This window comes from Macrobrachium nipponense, chromosome 6 (genome assembly GCF_015104395.2).
Source record: "Macrobrachium nipponense isolate FS-2020 chromosome 6, ASM1510439v2, whole genome shotgun sequence".
NCBI classification, from domain to species: domain Eukaryota; kingdom Metazoa; phylum Arthropoda; class Malacostraca; order Decapoda; family Palaemonidae; genus Macrobrachium; species Macrobrachium nipponense.
Genome location: NC_061108.1, coordinates 138,291,046 through 138,308,545, shown reverse-complemented (window position 1 = coordinate 138,308,545; position 17,500 = coordinate 138,291,046). Strand labels below are relative to the sequence as shown.

Genomic DNA, 17,500 nt, shown 5'->3' with positions numbered 1-17,500 from the left:
TCATTGTATAATGATTTTTGTTATATTATTTTGAGTAAATTATGCAAATGAAAAGTCCCTAAAACAAGTATTCAAAGCACGTATACGAACGGGCATGATTCCCGCAGCTCATTTAAGATTCCTTAAATAAACCTTTAAAAGTAAGTTCGGAAGTAGAAGATGGTGCCTTGAGGCTTTCTTGTTGAACGCGACCAACAGCCTTGGTTATTTCGTGTACACAGGAATGTTCTGAAAATATTTGCTTAAATAACTCGTAGCAAGGGAACTGGGATTTTATGGTAATTGACGATAATCTTCAGTAAGGTTTTGATAGCATATCTCATTTAAATTAACATCAGTTGTTTCCATGAATATCTTTTGAGTCAGGTGTGAATTATGCTACTACCTTGGAATTATATTTTGAGTACTATTGCATCCAGGCCGCTTGATCATGCAATTACTTACGCACGTACGCAAGCACGCATACATCATTCCATTTGCATAATTTACTCAAAATTAATATAGTAAAAATCGTTATACATTTACCTTTTGCTTTTGTTGTTCAAATATGAAAAATTAATGAAAAATCAACCTTCATATAATGACCAAATGGAGGAGCATCTAGTTCACTATTAAAAAAAAAACAAGACGGAAATGTCAGTATTTTGAAAATTTATATAAGAAATGTTATTGATTCCTATAACGTCACCCGTGAAATCCTTTGATTTTACAGATCTGATCTAGACTACGCCAACAGCTATTGGCTGTTTGAAGTTTGTGGGAGAGAAAAATTTTGCCATATTTTGAATACACTTGTCGAAATAGGCCTGTTTGTGTGTTATACATTTTTGTCTAGACGTTTCAACTTCGCTACTTTCGTTGGTATTTTAGAAATTCTGCTTCGATCTGTTTTTTTTTTTTTACAGAAGATTTTATTTTGTGATAATTATGCTGAATAATAATTCTTTAAATGATAAATCATAGAGCAAATTATAATGATGGTTATATCGTTACGAAATTCACAATCTCGTGAAGAACAATCTGCGTAATAAAAATCCACAATTATATCAGTAATATACTTTTACTATATAATTGTGGATTTGTATGACACAATGGATATATCATTATTTCTAAATATAAATTGAATTTTAGACTACAGGCAAAGCCTGACATTTCTGTTGCTTCATAGTAAGCAGTCCTCTGTGATTGGTAAAAGAAAAACAGAGAAATAATATTTTTAAGTAGGAATATTTATCCTGGTCTCAAACGAGCAGGAGGTTCATCCACCACTTTAGTGGCTTTTTTCCACATCCAAGGGGTTCACAACCATCCACTAGGTGTTCCTTTGCCTCGGGATACTGTGCGGTAGAATCCCAAATTCATTGGCATTTCCTACTGAATCCATCCTAGGCTCCTTCTAGGTGGTATACATGGACCTGAAGTAAGATGGAATTTTGAGTCGTTGAGAGATAATGTTTTTCTAGTTGCAATGAAGTGGTTCGTAGGAATCTATGATATTGCTTGCGACCTACAGAGGTGAATGGTAGAGTCTGTACAATATGGTTTAACGTGTTGCTAATGAGACTTCTGTGTAGGTATAGGACCCAGTGGGTATTGTGGTAGTTTCTTGCATAGGGGTTTCATTTACTTATTAAGTAGTTTATATATGAATGTGGATGCGATAGTTGGTTCTATTTTTCTAGAAGTTTCATGTATATACATACCATATCTATATATATATATATATATATATATAGATATAGATATATATCTATATATAACTATATAAGATAATTGAATAATTACATATATATATTATATATAAGATAATGTGAATATATAGATATATATATATATATATATATATATATATCTATAGATATATATTCTATATATATGTAAAATAAATATATATCACACTAAATAATATATATATATATATTATATGTATACATGTTACATATATATGTATTTGCATGTTATATAGCCTATATATATATATATATATATATATATATATATATATATATATATATATATATATATATATATATATATATATATAGTATATATACACATACATATATATATACACATACATATATATACACGAAATTCCATATGATATAAAGTACGTTTTAGTTTTGCTTTGGAGCGCAGTATTTACAAATTGATTTTGTTGGAAGCATTCCAATTATTAGCTCGTATTTTTGCCGCGTTCATTCAATTCCCGTTTTATTTTCGTTATCCTTCATATTGTGCGCGAATAATTTCATTACCAGTCATATGAGAATTTCCAGAACCGTGTCATCCCAATGTATCGAAATCACTTTTATGCTCTGTTTTATTTTTTTAGATATATGTTTTAGTTGGCCTTGTCTCCATTTTCGAAAAAAAATTATTTCCATAATTTAGACGTTTTTATATTTGTTTTTTAATCTTTGTTTATGTTGTTGCTGATTTATGTTGGCTTATTTTTTTAAAGAATTATCTCCCTAATTTATTTATTTTTATTATCGTTTTTATCTTGTTTTAATTGTTGCTGTTTCTGCTGATTAAAATCATGATCACAGAGTATATATTAGTACAGTGATATGTATATATATATATATATATATATATATATATATATATATATATATATATATATATATATATATATAATTTTCGGAATCCCTTTTATGCTCATTTTTTATTTTGAGTTTTGATTTTTTTAATTATCTCCATAATTTAGACATTTTTGTATATTGTGTTTTAATCTTTATTTTGTTTTTGGTTGGTTGGCTTATTTTGAGTTGGCAGTGTTTCCATTTTTTAAATTAAGTTCCCTATTTAGTCATTTTTATTGTTGTTTTAATGTTTATTATTTTTTCATTATTGTCTTTACTACTATTGGCCGTGTATCCATTTTTACATTATCTCCTTAATTTGGTTATTCTTATCATGTTTTTTTTATCTTTATCGTATGTTTATCGTTGCTTTACAAATCATAATCACAAACAGTATTATATAAGTGGTTATTTGCATATCTTTTTCTTTAATTCTATATTATTATATTATTATTATTATTATTATTATTATTATTATTGATTATTATTATTATTATTATTATTATTATTATTATTATTATTATTATTATTCAGAAATGAAATCTATTCATATAGAACAAGCCCACCACAGGAGCAAGTCTATGGCCCTCTGTGGTGGACTTATTCTATATGAGTAGATTTCATCTGAATAATAAAATAATAATAATAATAATAATAATAATAATAATAATAATAATAATAATGAATATAATGGTGTTCATAAAGAAATAAGTAAAGAGGAGGTAAAGGGAAATACAGAAAGAAGAGATCTCGCTTATTGAAAAAGAAGAAATAAATTAATGAATAAAAAAGAGAATTGTTCTTGGGTAGTTATGCATCGCATCTTCTCTTGTAACTTTAGATTTTGTAGCTTATAAATGATTTGCCTCTCTGGGACCACTTGACTTGGCCCAGCTGGCGATTAGGCCCAGGTATTGACATAGGCTGATGAGGTGAGGCACTCCTACCTGAGAGAGAGAGAGAGAGAGAGAGAGAGAGAAGAGAGAGAGAAGAGAGAGAGTACGAGGACAGTAGGAGAGAGAGCCACGCTTATGTTAGAATTCTCGATATCTCTAAAGTACGAAGAGAGAGAGAGAGAGAGAGAGAGAGAGAGAGAGAGAGAGAGAGAGAGAGAGAGAGAGCCATGCTTGGGTTAGAATTCTCGATACCTCTAAATTACGAAGAGAGAGAGTACGAGGACAGTGGGAGAGAGAGCCATGCTTGGGTTAGAATTCTCGATATCTCTAAATTACGAAGAGAAGAGAGAGAGAGAGAGAGAGAGAGAGAGAGAGAGAGCCATGCTTGGGTTAGAATTCTCGATACCTCTAAATTGCGAAGAGAGAGAGAGAGAGAGAGAGAGAGAGAGAGAGAGAGAGAGAGAGAGAGAGAGAGAGAGAGAGAGAGAGAGAGTGTATTCGGTAAGTAGCTTTCCTTCTCTTCATAAAACATCAACATTAGCTATGTAATCGATTGACAGAGATTTAAATATGCCAGTTTGAAATGTGTGCCAATGCATATATAAGAGAAATTGACGATTCGTCCATTTCCATGTCTTCGGTAAGTGTTGAGGCCGATCAGCTAATGGAACTCCGTTTGTGAATTGATTTCATTAAATTCATTCAATTGTCTATTGGCTTTCCAGCTTCAGAACCAGATACAAGACTCAATGGGCCTTAACAGGTAATGGGACTTGAGACCCAATGAGCTGTTACAGGAGATGAGGCTTGAGACCCTGGTATAAGACCCATTGGGCCTTTACTAGAGATGGAGTTTGAGACCCGGGTATAAGACCCAATGCGGCCCTTGAGGGTATGGGGCTTGAGACTCGGGTATAAGACCCATTGGAGCCTTTACAGGATATGAGGTTTTAGACCCGGGTATAAGACCCAATGGGGCATTTAGAAGAGATGGAGTTTGAGACCCGGGTATAAGACCCAATGGGGCCTTTACAAGAGATGGGGCTTGAGACCCGGGTATAAGACCAAATGGGGCCTTGCAGGGTATGGGGCTTGAGACCCGGGTATAAGACCCATTGGGCCTTTATAAGAGATAGGTACTGAGACCTGGGTATAAGACCCAATGGAGCCTTACAGGAGATAGGGATTGAGACCCGGGTATAAGACCCAGTGGAACTTGCTTGGAAATGGGCTGGGAGGGCTAGTATTCTTGGCCCCCTACTCACTTCTTATACCCATGCCATTAAACCAGGTGTGATGCCAGGGTAGAGATCAAGGTCCCCCAGAGGTGGTGTTTGTTGGGGTGGGTAAGGGTGTAGAGGTACCCGGGCACTTGATTAGATATGTATACCACTTCCTCTAAACGCCCTCTCTTACCTGTCCCCCCCACCCTCTCCAACCCACTTAATTGATTCATTTAAACTGCCATCTGATAAATTATCACTTGTGTCGCGGTAGGCCACTCCGCTACATATTCCTTGGAGGATGATAATGGTGGTGGTGAAATAGGTTTCCTATTCAGGTGTCGTGTGTGTGTGTCTGTGTACACACACACACATGCACACACACACACACACACATGCACACACACACATATATATATATATATACACACACACACATATATATATATATATATATATATATATATATATATATATACATATATATATATATATATATATTACAATTACGTACCATATCCTATTTCAGTAAAGCAAATATGTGAGACATATATTAAAGTAAGCTAAAATTATGCTATGATTCGTTATAATATTTATAATTCACAAGAAGAGATAACTTACACCTGAATAAACATAAAGAATTATTTTATATATGTATATTTTTTTACCGCTGATTCACATACAAGTTCTACTCTATAGATTTTTTCCTGTACCATTGTGTATGATTGGAGTTTCTAATATTCTAAGGGACTAAAGTCACGAAATCATTCATACCCATATAACGGAGTCTGTAAGTTGTGAAGTAATTTCTTTACGTTGTAGTTTCATCTTGAATTCTCAGATGTCATTTGCTCATTTTTTTAAATCGTTATTTTAAATCACGGAATTTCTTGTTTTTGTGAAACGTTTAAATTTTTTTTTTTTTAACAATTTCACGAGGAAAGTTTTGTTTTTGTACATTTTTTTCAATTTTTTTTTTTTTTTTTTTTAAATAAAAGCCACGACCCTTTTGTGAAATTAGGTTCTGCTTGCCTTATTTTGAGTGCGACATTACTCGAAGGGTGTTTGACATTAAGCTGTACCCATAAGGAAAATAGGAGGTACACAATGTTATTCCTTTGTAATGCCTACAGAACCCTTGCAAATATTACTTTGGAATGTAGAGAAAGAACTACTTTCTGGTCATTTAGGTTGAACAAGTTCATTGATTCTGAAGAGAATATAAACCGTGACAATTTTGAGAAATTATACAACTTTCGGAATGAAACTGGCATAAAAAAATTAATTTATGTGTTTGATAGAATAAAAATGTTTTTGATTCCCAAAAAATTAATCTAAGAATGGGAAAAGGACATTTGAAAATTCAAGATGAACCCACAACGTTGAGTTAGCGCCTCAGTGGCGTGGTCGGTACGGTCTTGGCCTGCAACCTTGGTGGCCGCGAGTTCGATTCTCGGGCATTCTATTGAGGTGTGTGAGAAAGGTGTATTTCTGGTGATGGAAGTTCACTCTCGACGTGGTTCGGAAGTCACGTAAAGCCGTTGGTCCCGTTGCTGAATAACTACTGGTTCCATGCAACGTAAAAACACTATACAAACAAACAAACAAACACACACAACGTTGAGATAAGCATCCTACAGCTTACAGACTGTTTTTGTTGGCCTGTACTAATGCATGACTTCAAATACCATGGAATATTTGAAAATTCTATGTGTACCACTTTTGCTAACGCTCTACAGAAAAACTATATTTTCAATTTTTCGCAAATCGATAATCACACTGACATTTCGGCTCGCTAAATTGGTGACTACAGTACATACTAGTTTCAGATTTATGGGAAGGCATTTGATATTCATGATACCTCCATCAGATTAGGTTTTGCACTCTTTTCTATATGGGACAGGATAATTTTTTTAACACCAGCTTTCGTAATATGTTTAATTTCTTCCTCGTGCCCTGTGTGTAAGCAACTTTCCTTAATTATTACCTTCCCTTTAAGGTCCATTTTTCTCATTCCAAAGTCTTTCGTCATGTTTGGTTCATTTACAATTTATTTTCGGTTCGCTTATATCCATGTTTCTCCTTCCATATGGGTATCATCCGATTAAAATCTGCTTTATCCAGTGGTACTTTTTATAAGTTTCCTGTTAAGAAACGGATATTTTCACTTTTAACTGAACTTGAAAATGAAATTGAAGGAAATCTGAAGGTTCCTTTGGTAGAATACACTGCTTAATGAAAATAAACTTTGAGTGTTAGAAGTAACTAGATTTAATTTTATTTGTTTTCGTCAAATTAAGTTCACTTCATCATAATTCACTATTCATTCTGATAATGAATGTGTAATGAATTATGAATAACTTTAAATGATGCTGTAACGCGTGCTTGCTTCCCAGAAGCATATCTTGTATGAGTCGGTTCATCTTCGAGAATCCGCATCGAAGACCGTTTTCTGCAAGTCCCTGCGAGTCTCGTCATGAACGCGCGACACATCCACATCTCGCAAGAGTCACTTTATCTTAGAAAACCCGCATCGAAGACTGTTTTCTGCCAGGCCTCCGAGTCTCGTCCAGAACGCGCATAGGACACCCACATCTAGTAAGTCAGTTTATCTTAGAAAACCCGCATCGAAGACTGTTTTCTGCCGTGCCTCCGAGTGTCGTCATGAACGCGCCAAGCTCATCTTGTAAAGAGTTAGTTTATCTTCGATAATCCGCATCGAAGACTGTTTTCTGCCAAGCCTCCCTAGTCTCTCGTCATGAACGCACGCAGATCCAGATGAAGCAATAGCTAGCTGAGCTGAGAGCTGAGAGCTGAAGAGGTGCATAGTTAATAGACTTAATGAGGTAGGATGAATGCATGATTAGGTTACGTCAGGTGGATCATCGACTTTCAGACGAGGAAGACATCGCGCTCCCTGGAGGACGACAAGAAGAACATGGCTTTTATTTTTTATTTTTATTTATTTATTTTTTTTTTTTGCTCCGAGAGTAGGGGTCTCTCTCAATCTCTCTCTCTCTCTCTCTCTCTCTCTCTCTCTCACTAGAACATAGATTTGGCTCTGATACACACTCTCTCTCTCTCTCTCTCTCTCAGTAGAACATGGGATTTTACTGTAATACATTCTGTCTGTCTGTCTGTCTGTCTGTCTGTCTCTCTCTCTCTCTCTCTCTCTCTCTCCTCTCTTTTATTTCTCTCTCTCTCTCTCTCTCTCGGTCTCCTAATCTCTCCTCTCTCTCAGCAGAACATAGGTTTTACTCTGATACATTCTCTCTCTCTCTCTCTCTCACAGACAAAATCACTAGGACTAAAATAGTCTTTTGAGACACCCTAATCCCTGTAACTCTCTCTCTCTCTCCTCTCTCTCTCTCTCTACTCTCTCGTCTCACTGCTCTCTCTCTTCTTTAGTATCTCTCTCTCTCTCCCCCTCCCCCCTTGTGAGTAATGCACAGGCAAACTGTATATTGCGTATATGACGAAGATGAAATCATTATTACGCGCCGTGAATAGACTCATCTCCCTTTCGGTCCTAGCGAAAGATACGAAGTAATTATTATGATGTCTCGTTTAAAACGCTCCTAATTATTTTCCGGCGAAGAATTATAACGCCGAAGCGAGCAGCGCTAAAAAGCAAGTAATTCGCTGGAAATCAAGAAAAATAATTCGCTGGCGGTCCAGATTTATAATCCCGAAGCGAGCAACACTAGGAAGATAATTCGCTGGCGGTCCAGATTTATAATGCCGAAGCGAGCAACACAAGGAAAATAATTCGCTGGAGGTCCAAGATTGATAATGCAAAAGCGAGCAACACAAGGACAATGATTCGCTGGAAATCAAGATTTATAATGCAAAAGCGAGCAACACAAGAAAAATAATTCGCTGGAGGTCTACATTTATAATACCGGACCGAGAAATAAGACAAATAATTCGCTGGAGGTCCGGATTTATAATGCCGAAGCGAGCAACACTACAAAAATTATTCGCTCGAAATCAAGATTTATAACGCAGAAGCGATCACCACAAAATCGCAAATAATAATAATAATAATTCGCTGGGCAATCCTCGAGTGTTTCTTCTCGTCGCCATCCGTCGAGTCAACTATTGACGAGCGAGTGACGCCGACTCCCCCAAAAGCGTCCTCCGAGCAAACTCGCAAATATGACGAGGAATTATTCGAGAATCACGACGCGGATTTCTTTTCCGCGTCCGCGTTCGTTGTCCGTCAACGAGGTTGATATTTGCGGTAAGTAAATAATAATACTTAATAAAAGGGCAGGAGATGAGGCAGTCGCTGGTAACGGTATTCCTGGTCTTGGTCGGCGAGCATCAATTCATGCAGTGTCAGAGAGGCGCTGATGAGCGATTTTGCCTTGTTTATGTTTAAAGAAAAAAAATTAATAATATTGGTGTTTACTTATTTGTAGTCCTCGGCGTAAACAGGTGTCTGGTTTGGTCTCTTAATCTCTCTCTCTCTCTCTCTCTCTCTCTCTCTCTCTCAGTTTTCTTCTTCTTCTTTCTCCTCTTCCCCCTACCTCTTCTTCCCTTCTCCCCTTCTTCTTCTTCTTCTTCTTCCTCTTCCCTCCTCCCCATCTTCTTCTGTCCTCTTCTCTCCTCACTCCTTCTCCTCTTCTTCCCCCTTCTTCCTCCTTCTTCTTTCTTCCTCCCTCTTCTTCTTCCTCCCTCTTCTTCTTACTCTTATATCCTTCCCTTCTACATCTTCCTCTTCTCTATCTTCCTTCCCTCCCCCTCCCATACTTTTTTTTTCTTTCCTTTTCTCCTAACTCCTTCTTCCTCTTTTCCCCTCCCCCTTCCTTTCCCCTTTTCCCTTCCTCCCTCCCTTCCTTCCCTCCCTCTTCTTCTTACTCTTATATTCCTTCCCCTTAACATCTTCTTCCCTTCCACCTCTTCCTCCTTTTCCTTCTCCTCCCTCTCCCTCTTCTTTCCTTTTCCTCCTACTCCTCCTCCTTCCTTCCTCTGCCCTCCTCCTTCCTCCCCTCCCTCTGCTGCTCCTCCTCCTCCTTGCCTCACTCAGCCTCCAATTAAGCCAATAAACAAAAACCTCGTTGATTGATTGATTGCAATTGGATGGCGGAAGACAGGCAAGAAGAGGATTAAAGAGTGGATTTAAATTTTACCCTTCTTGCAACAACGCCACCACCACCACCACCACACCACCACCAGGAGGAGGAGGAGGAGGAGGAGGAGGAGGAGGAGGAGGGGAGGAGGAGGAGGAGGTCCTTTCCAGTTTATTCTGTTCGCCCTCTACGTCTGCTGGTGGTGGTGGTGTGCGCGACTTATTCTTACTGCAGGCGGAAGGTCTTTGTCGCTAATGCTCCTGCTGGGTCGGTCTGCTTTTTTTTTTTTTTGTTTTTTTTTTTTTGTTTTTGTTTTTTTTTTTTTTTTTGTTTGGGGGGGGCGTTTGCTTTATGTCTTTTTTTTGTTTCTTTTGCTATAGGTTATGTTTTTCTTTTTACTAACGGGTTTAGTAGTAATGTTGGGATAAATTGAGGCTCCTGTATATATATATATATATATATATATATATATATATATATATATATATATATTATATATGTATATGTATATATATACATTATATATATATGTATATGTATATACCATATACATGTATATATGTATATGGTATATATAAAAAATATAGATATATATACACATTTAATATCTTTACTAGAATGGATTTGACGGGAAATAACTTAATAGTTGATGCTTGATACTGTTTGCTTGCCTCAGCAGTTTTTTATTTTTATTTTTTTTTTTTAGATACTTCGAATTTCTCATCGCTCTTATTTGCCCTATTTCGACAATAAAGGTTATCAGTAAGTTTTCCCGATATATTAGGATGTTCGGTGGGGTGGCTCTAACCATCCTTGGCTCAGGCAAGTGGGTATGCTCTTTTCAACTTTACGTTGAGTGCGTCACTTGAACTTTGTATGAGCATACCTCTTCTGAGGCCTTTTTCCCTATACATTTATACCAGTTATTAGGATAGTTCTCTCTCTCTCTCTCTCTCTCTCTCTCTCTCATTTGTGCCTATTAGTCGTTCTTTAGAGAATATATCTGACTAAAATGTTAGCTATTTCTCTCATCTCTCTCTCTCTCTCTCTCCTCTCTCTCTCTTATTTGTGCTTATCAGTCGTTCTTTAGAGAATATATCTACTAAAATGTTAGCATTTCTCTCTCTCTCTCTCTCTCTCTCTCTCTCTCTCTCTCTCTCTCTCCTCTCTCTCCTTTGTACCTATCAGTCGTTCTTTAGAGAATAAATTTGACTAAAATGCTAGAATTAGCCTCTCTCTCTCTCTCTCTCTCTCTCTCATTTCAATAAGCCGTTCTTGTGTTCTGCTCCAGAAAATATATCTGACTGTAAAATGTTAGGTTTCTCTCTCTCTCTCTCTCTCTCTCTCTCTCTCTCTCTCTCTCTCTTTCCCTCAAGGCTCAGTCAGATGATTGTCACACCCGAGTGGTGTGTAACACTTTTGTAAGTGGAGCAATTTAGGTCTCGCCTTCTGCAGAAGGTATGGCAGGGTTGATGTGGTGGGAGTTTTCTGAACGTAATACGCGGTGATTAAATGACGAAGGGGGACTCGGTTCACAGTATTTATGGAGTGGGTGACTTGTAAACACAGTATCTATGGAGTGGGTGACTTGTAAACACAGTATTTATGGAGTGAGTGACTTGTAAACACAGTATTTATGGAGTGAGTGACTTGTAAACAGTGTTTATGAAGTGAGTGACTTGTAAACACAGTATTTATGGAGTGAGTGACTTGTAAACACAGTATTTATGGAGTGAGGGACTTGTAAACACAGTACTTTTGAATTGGGTGACTTGTAAACACAGTATTTATGTAGTGAGTGACTTGTAAACACAGTATTTATGAAGTGGGTAACTTGTAAACATCGCGTTTATGACTTGTAAACACAGTATTTATGGAGTGGGTGACTTGTAAACACAGTGTTTATGAAGTGGGTAACTTGTAAACACATTATTTAAGAAGTGGGTGACTTGTAAACACTGTATTTATAGAGTGAGTGACTTTGTAAACACATTATGTATAACTCAGTATGTATGGCGTAAGTCACTTGTAAACTCAGTATTTATGGAGTGAGCGACTTGTTAACACAGTACTTATGGATAGAGTGGTAGTCTCTCTCTCTCTCTCTCTCTCTCTCTCTCTCTCTCTCTCTCTCTCTCTCTTTAAGGACAGTCTATGTATATTTCCAAGTCAACTTTCAAACTCAAAAGTGGCAGGAGAGAATTGCTCTCTGTCTCGCTAGCTATCTATTTATCAGTTATTTAATTTAAAAATTTTTTTTAGGTATATATTTCTCCCTCAATTTTCTGTGGTTTACCTGTTTTACATTTTACTTTTTACTCCTTTTTTCGTGTAGTTATTTTCCTATTTTACAATGGGAAAAGATCTATTACATTATCAATCCTAGAACACTCCAAATCACAGAGAGAGAGAGAGAGAGAGAGAGAGAGAGGACGCGGAAGATGATGATGAAGAATCTCGACTACGCAGACATTATCAGCAATTATCAGAAGTCATCTGGCCATTATTGTCATTATTGCTGAGTGGTGGACATTAGCGCACGACACATAATTCGAGTCGACTAAATGGATCGAATCGGGCGGTTAAACCAGGACTCGCTGTATATATATTATAGTGGGTCCCGGGTAAGGGGTCCTTGAGTAACTTAAAAGGAGAGGAGAGAGAGAGAGAGAGAGAGAGAGAGAGAGAGAGAGAGAGAGAGAGAGATGAATCGAATCGGGCTGTTTAACCAGGATCCACTATATGTATATTTATATATATAGTATTATATTACATATATATATATATATATATATATATATATATATAATATATATATATATATATATATATATATAGATATATATATATATATTATATTATATATTATATATTATTTTCTTAAAAGATAGAGAGAGAGAGAGAGGAGTATAGAGTAGAGAGAGGTTAGAGAGAGAGAGGAGTAGAGAAGAGAGAGATGGATGAATCGTTTTACCGGGAGATTTTGTATGTTTATATTTATAAGTATTTTAATATATATTATTAGTATATATATAGATATATATATATATATATAGTATATATTATATATATATATATATATATATATCTATTTATATACTATTTTTATCTTAAAAGGAGAGAGAGAGAGAGAGAGAGAGAGGAGATGAGAGAGGAGAGAGAGAGTATCTCATCGGCAGGAGGTTTTATTTTCTTAACTTAGACTAAGGTTATATTTGAACTTCATCGCCTTATGCAAATTGCAACAATTAATGATGGGTGGCTTAAGTGAATGGAGTATTAACTTGTCCTCAGAATATTAAAGAGGAAAATTTAATCGGTCAGCTCTCTCTCTCTCTCTCTCTCTCTCCTCACTCTCTCCTCTCTCATCTCTCTCTCTGTTTTTATGTTCAATATATTTTTTCAAGGTGATCGTTCGGAAAGCGTCTGATCACATTTTGGGACTCTCTCTCTCTCTCTCTCTCTCTCTCTCTCTCTCTCTCTCTCTCTCTCTCTCATCATATTTGTGAATTCATTAACTGCTTCAAGTTGCTTGTTTGCCTTTAAAATTTCTATCACCTTTTCTTTGGCAGCTTAGGAATATGATATTTTGCTATTGATTTATTAATTTTGTCTCAAATGTTTATATTTTTACTTAGTTATTTATTTTTTAGCCATTCCTTACCTGTCTGGTAACGTGTATGAATAGGTACATGTATGAAAAAACTTTTATTATTAATATTATCATTATTATATTATTATTATTATTATTATTATTATTATTATTATTATATTATTATTATATTGGCGAAAAAACCCACACTGACGCGAGTGTAAATATATATTTGTATATTCATATATATATATATATATATATATATATATATATATATAATATATATATATATATATATATATATATATGTATATATATATATATGCTATATATATATATATATATATATATATATATATATATATAATATATATAGATATATATTCACGTATACTAACTGGATTTTTTCACAATTTTAGCGACTCGTGATTTTTTTTATTGTTATTATTATTATTATTATTATTATTATTATTATTAGATTATTATTATTATTATTATTATTATTATTATTAGTTATTATTATATTGCAGTATATTTTTACACAAACTTATCACTACGACTAAATCTCCCAGATACCAATCAGGCGTCTGTTCAAAAAAAAAGGTTATCTGATTCAATCACGTACTTGAACCTGCCGAGCAAATAGGGGCTTACGAGATGGACGTAGCCTCCCTGGGATGGGGGGAGGAGGAGGATGAGGAGGATGAGGAGGAGGAGGAGGTGGTGGTGGTAGTGGTGGTGGAGGAGGCATTCTCGTACGCATTCTTTTACACATTTCTGGGCACCCTGTGTGCGAGATGAATCAAGCAGACAAGTGTTATTACTGTGTGATGAGTTCTGGAGCGTTGTCCCAATAACTTGGGGAAGGGGAGGGGAGGGTGGTTCATTTGACCAGGAGCAGGGTAGGGGGAGAACCCTGGAGAGGAATGTGGAGGAAGGGGGGTTGGGAAACAAGGTAAGAGTGAAACGTAATGAAAAAGATGGAAGGGTGGTGAGGGAATAATGGAAGGTGATGGGAAGGATGGGAGATGTGTCACGTTGATGATAATGATGACGATGATGCAGATGATGATGATGAGGATGAAGAGCGTCTTACGAATTCTTGAAGATGATGGTTGGGCGTAGGGGGCTGAGGGGTGGGAGGGAGGGGGGAATTTATTTTGGTGGGAACTTGTTTGCGTGTCCGTCGATGTAGTTGAGAATAAACGAAATATAAACAAAAACAAAAATTATCATGGCTGTACTTGTTACATTTGCAGGTTCTCTAACAAATAAACAAGTGACATAGCTATTTGCAATTCTTACTATATAAGTAACCCACTTTTAGTAGTTGTGAGTGTTATATAACGATTGATGCACTGAAAACGGAACTCTTGTCGTCATGAAATTTCATCAAATGAAATAATCAAAGTTATATTTTATCAGCACATTCCTAGATTAAACTTTATATTAAATAACCATAAATAATTTTCTTTCAAGCATTTGAACACGTTACCACACTTTAATATTGGCCACTCACAGTGTCATATAGAGGCTCTTGATTACTGTTTCTTAGGACAGATATAAGCTTATTTTGTTTGTCAACTCTCAGCCTTGTGAAAATATAAGCAATTATATAGATATGTCCTATAGTCGGCGCGGGTTATTTGTCAGTATAAAAATGGTGGAAAGAGTTCTATAAATTAGTAATATTAGTTATGTTGACCAAATTTGTTCGTCAATTCGCAGTCTTGTGTAAATATAAGTATGTAGATATATTCTAGAGTTGGCACGGGTTTGCCAGTATGAAAAGGATCGAAGAAGTATTGTGAATTATTGGTAATATTAGTTCTGTTCACCAATTATGAGGAAACGTGAAAGATTCTTTGTATAAAAGAAAGGTTCCTTACCCGGAATAGTATGAGCATCAGAAAACGCTCAAGAAAGTTTAAACATTCTTCTTCCATTTTAATACATTTTCTCTATTTATTGATTTGCTATTTTTTTTTCGTGTTTAATAAGCTGGGTCTCTTTCTTTCTTTATTTCCCTTTACCTCGTCTGACTTCTTCCTAATGAACCCCATGTTCTTTGGAAGCTTGAATTTCAAAGAAAACTCATGAGTCAATAAAATGGGAAAGTAAATCCACATTTTACTTTCCCAAGAAGAAGAAGAAGAAGAAGAAGAAGAAGAAGAAAAACTTCTTTCAGTTTTCTTCTGAAGATTGAAAAGGAACCCACAACATTACTGTGTATAACGTGTTTGCTTATAAGTATTTACATTTTATTTTACTCAACACTCGAGTACTTTCAGACCCTATCTGACACATCTCTTGAGAAAGGGCTACAGATAGGGCCTAAAAGTACTCGAGTGTTGAGTAAAATAAATGAACATACTTATAAGTAAACACGTTATACACAGTAAATTTGTGGGTTTCTTTTTCAATAATAATAATAATAATAATAATAATAATCACAAAAAACAACAATTAGAAAGGTGTTTGCATCAAAGCAACGTGAGTAAGAATATTTGATATTTGACCGTCATTATTTTTTTATTGATCATGCAAGATTACCTCGTTGAATATTTCTCATCCACAACGTGAGAGGAAACCGCCTTAGGAATCTGTTTTCCTTCGGGAATCTTCAGGTCGTTTGTTATTCTTGAAAACGTGGGAGAACGTAGGCCCCATTTAGCGGAATATCTGGACTGGAAACCTCCCATACCATCTCGAGGGGCTTGAGGAGGAGGGTATAGGGCAGCCATTCTCCGGGTATAGGAAATAAAAGAGTGATTTATCTCGCGTTTAGGAGGATGGCAGGTACACCTTTTGGAAACCTCCCTTAAATTTCGACGGAATAAAAACACCATTGTCGTGATTTGTGTTTACAAGTGGGTTTTCTTGAATAATTTTTTTTTCTTTTGGGGGTCATGCTGTTTTCTACAGAGGGTTAAACAAAAATGGGTTTGGGGGTTGGGTTTTAGTTAGGTCTTAGCGTTTTTCGATTTTCTGAGATTTTCAAAGAAAGGGAGAAGAATGGCGAGAGTAGAAGGTAAACTCTCCATAGTGGGAGGAGGGAGTTCAAAAACGCCGACGAGGTACCTATACTCTGTCGGGATGGCTGATTGAACTCTTTCGGACCTGGGATTTCTTCATTGATTTCTCAGTTTTTAAAAGACTTCTACTTACTCTATAGCTTATTACAGAGAGAACTCCACATTGTCTATCATACAGGGTGTCCATAAAGTCCCAGTACCTTTACAAGTATTTATTGCTCAGAAACGATACAACATAGAGTAATGCAGTTTTTTGTAGGATGTTTTACATTTCCTCAAGTTTACATTCAGAGCTCTTCATTCTACAAAAGACTGCATTACTCTATGTTGTATGGTTTACGAGCAATAAATCCTTGTAATGGTATTGGGACTTTATGGACACCCTTTATAGCTTATTATAGAGGGAAATTCCTATGGCCACTGATTTGCTTTTAATCGGCAGTAATAATCTACAGTAGCAACACGAGTCTTGAAATAGAGAAACAGATCCACAGTTATGTATGGGTCCCCATGCATAATTGTGGTCTTATTTCCCCAGTCTGCGATTAGATTTATCAATATCATGACGTTAATTTTAAATTGACATATCACGAACAAAATTAATCTTTGAATCATTGGAAGTTATGTAATAAGTGGGTCCCCAGAATGCTCGGGATATTCAAAGCCACTCTTTAACAATTATTTTTGACTACTACAAATGTTAACGATATGTTAGTTTATATAATTAGTAATGAAATCTTATTTGAAATATCTTTTTGATACAAGTAAATAGATATCAATACATATTTAAATCTTCTATTAAAAGACAGAACAGCGATCATAGAAGCTGTCAAGAGGAAATTCATCAAGGCTCTTTTTGTAAATGACTAAAATTTCTCGCTTTTACAAAATGTTAATGTAAAAGCTTAAAAAAATAAGATAAACAAACAGTGAACAGCTGACTCTTCAGAATGATCAGATAAATGAAGACTTATAGCCCGTCAGTTTGATATCTGACGTTCACGAAGGAAAGGAAAGAGAGAGAGAGAGAGAGAGAGAGAGAGAGAGAGAGAGAGAAAGAGAGAGAGAGAGAGAGAGAGAGAGAGGGG

General features: G+C 35.7%; 1 protein-coding gene across 1 annotated transcript in view; it reads left to right on the top strand.

Moving 5' to 3' along the window:
* LOC135216820 (homeobox protein orthopedia-like) overlaps positions 1–17,500 on the top strand; it is a 139,555-nt gene that overhangs the window by 8,796 nt on the left and 113,259 nt on the right. Inside the window, 1 exon segment of the mRNA XM_064252321.1 lies at positions 14,089–14,124. Coding sequence (XP_064108391.1) covers positions 14,089–14,124 — 36 coding nt within the window.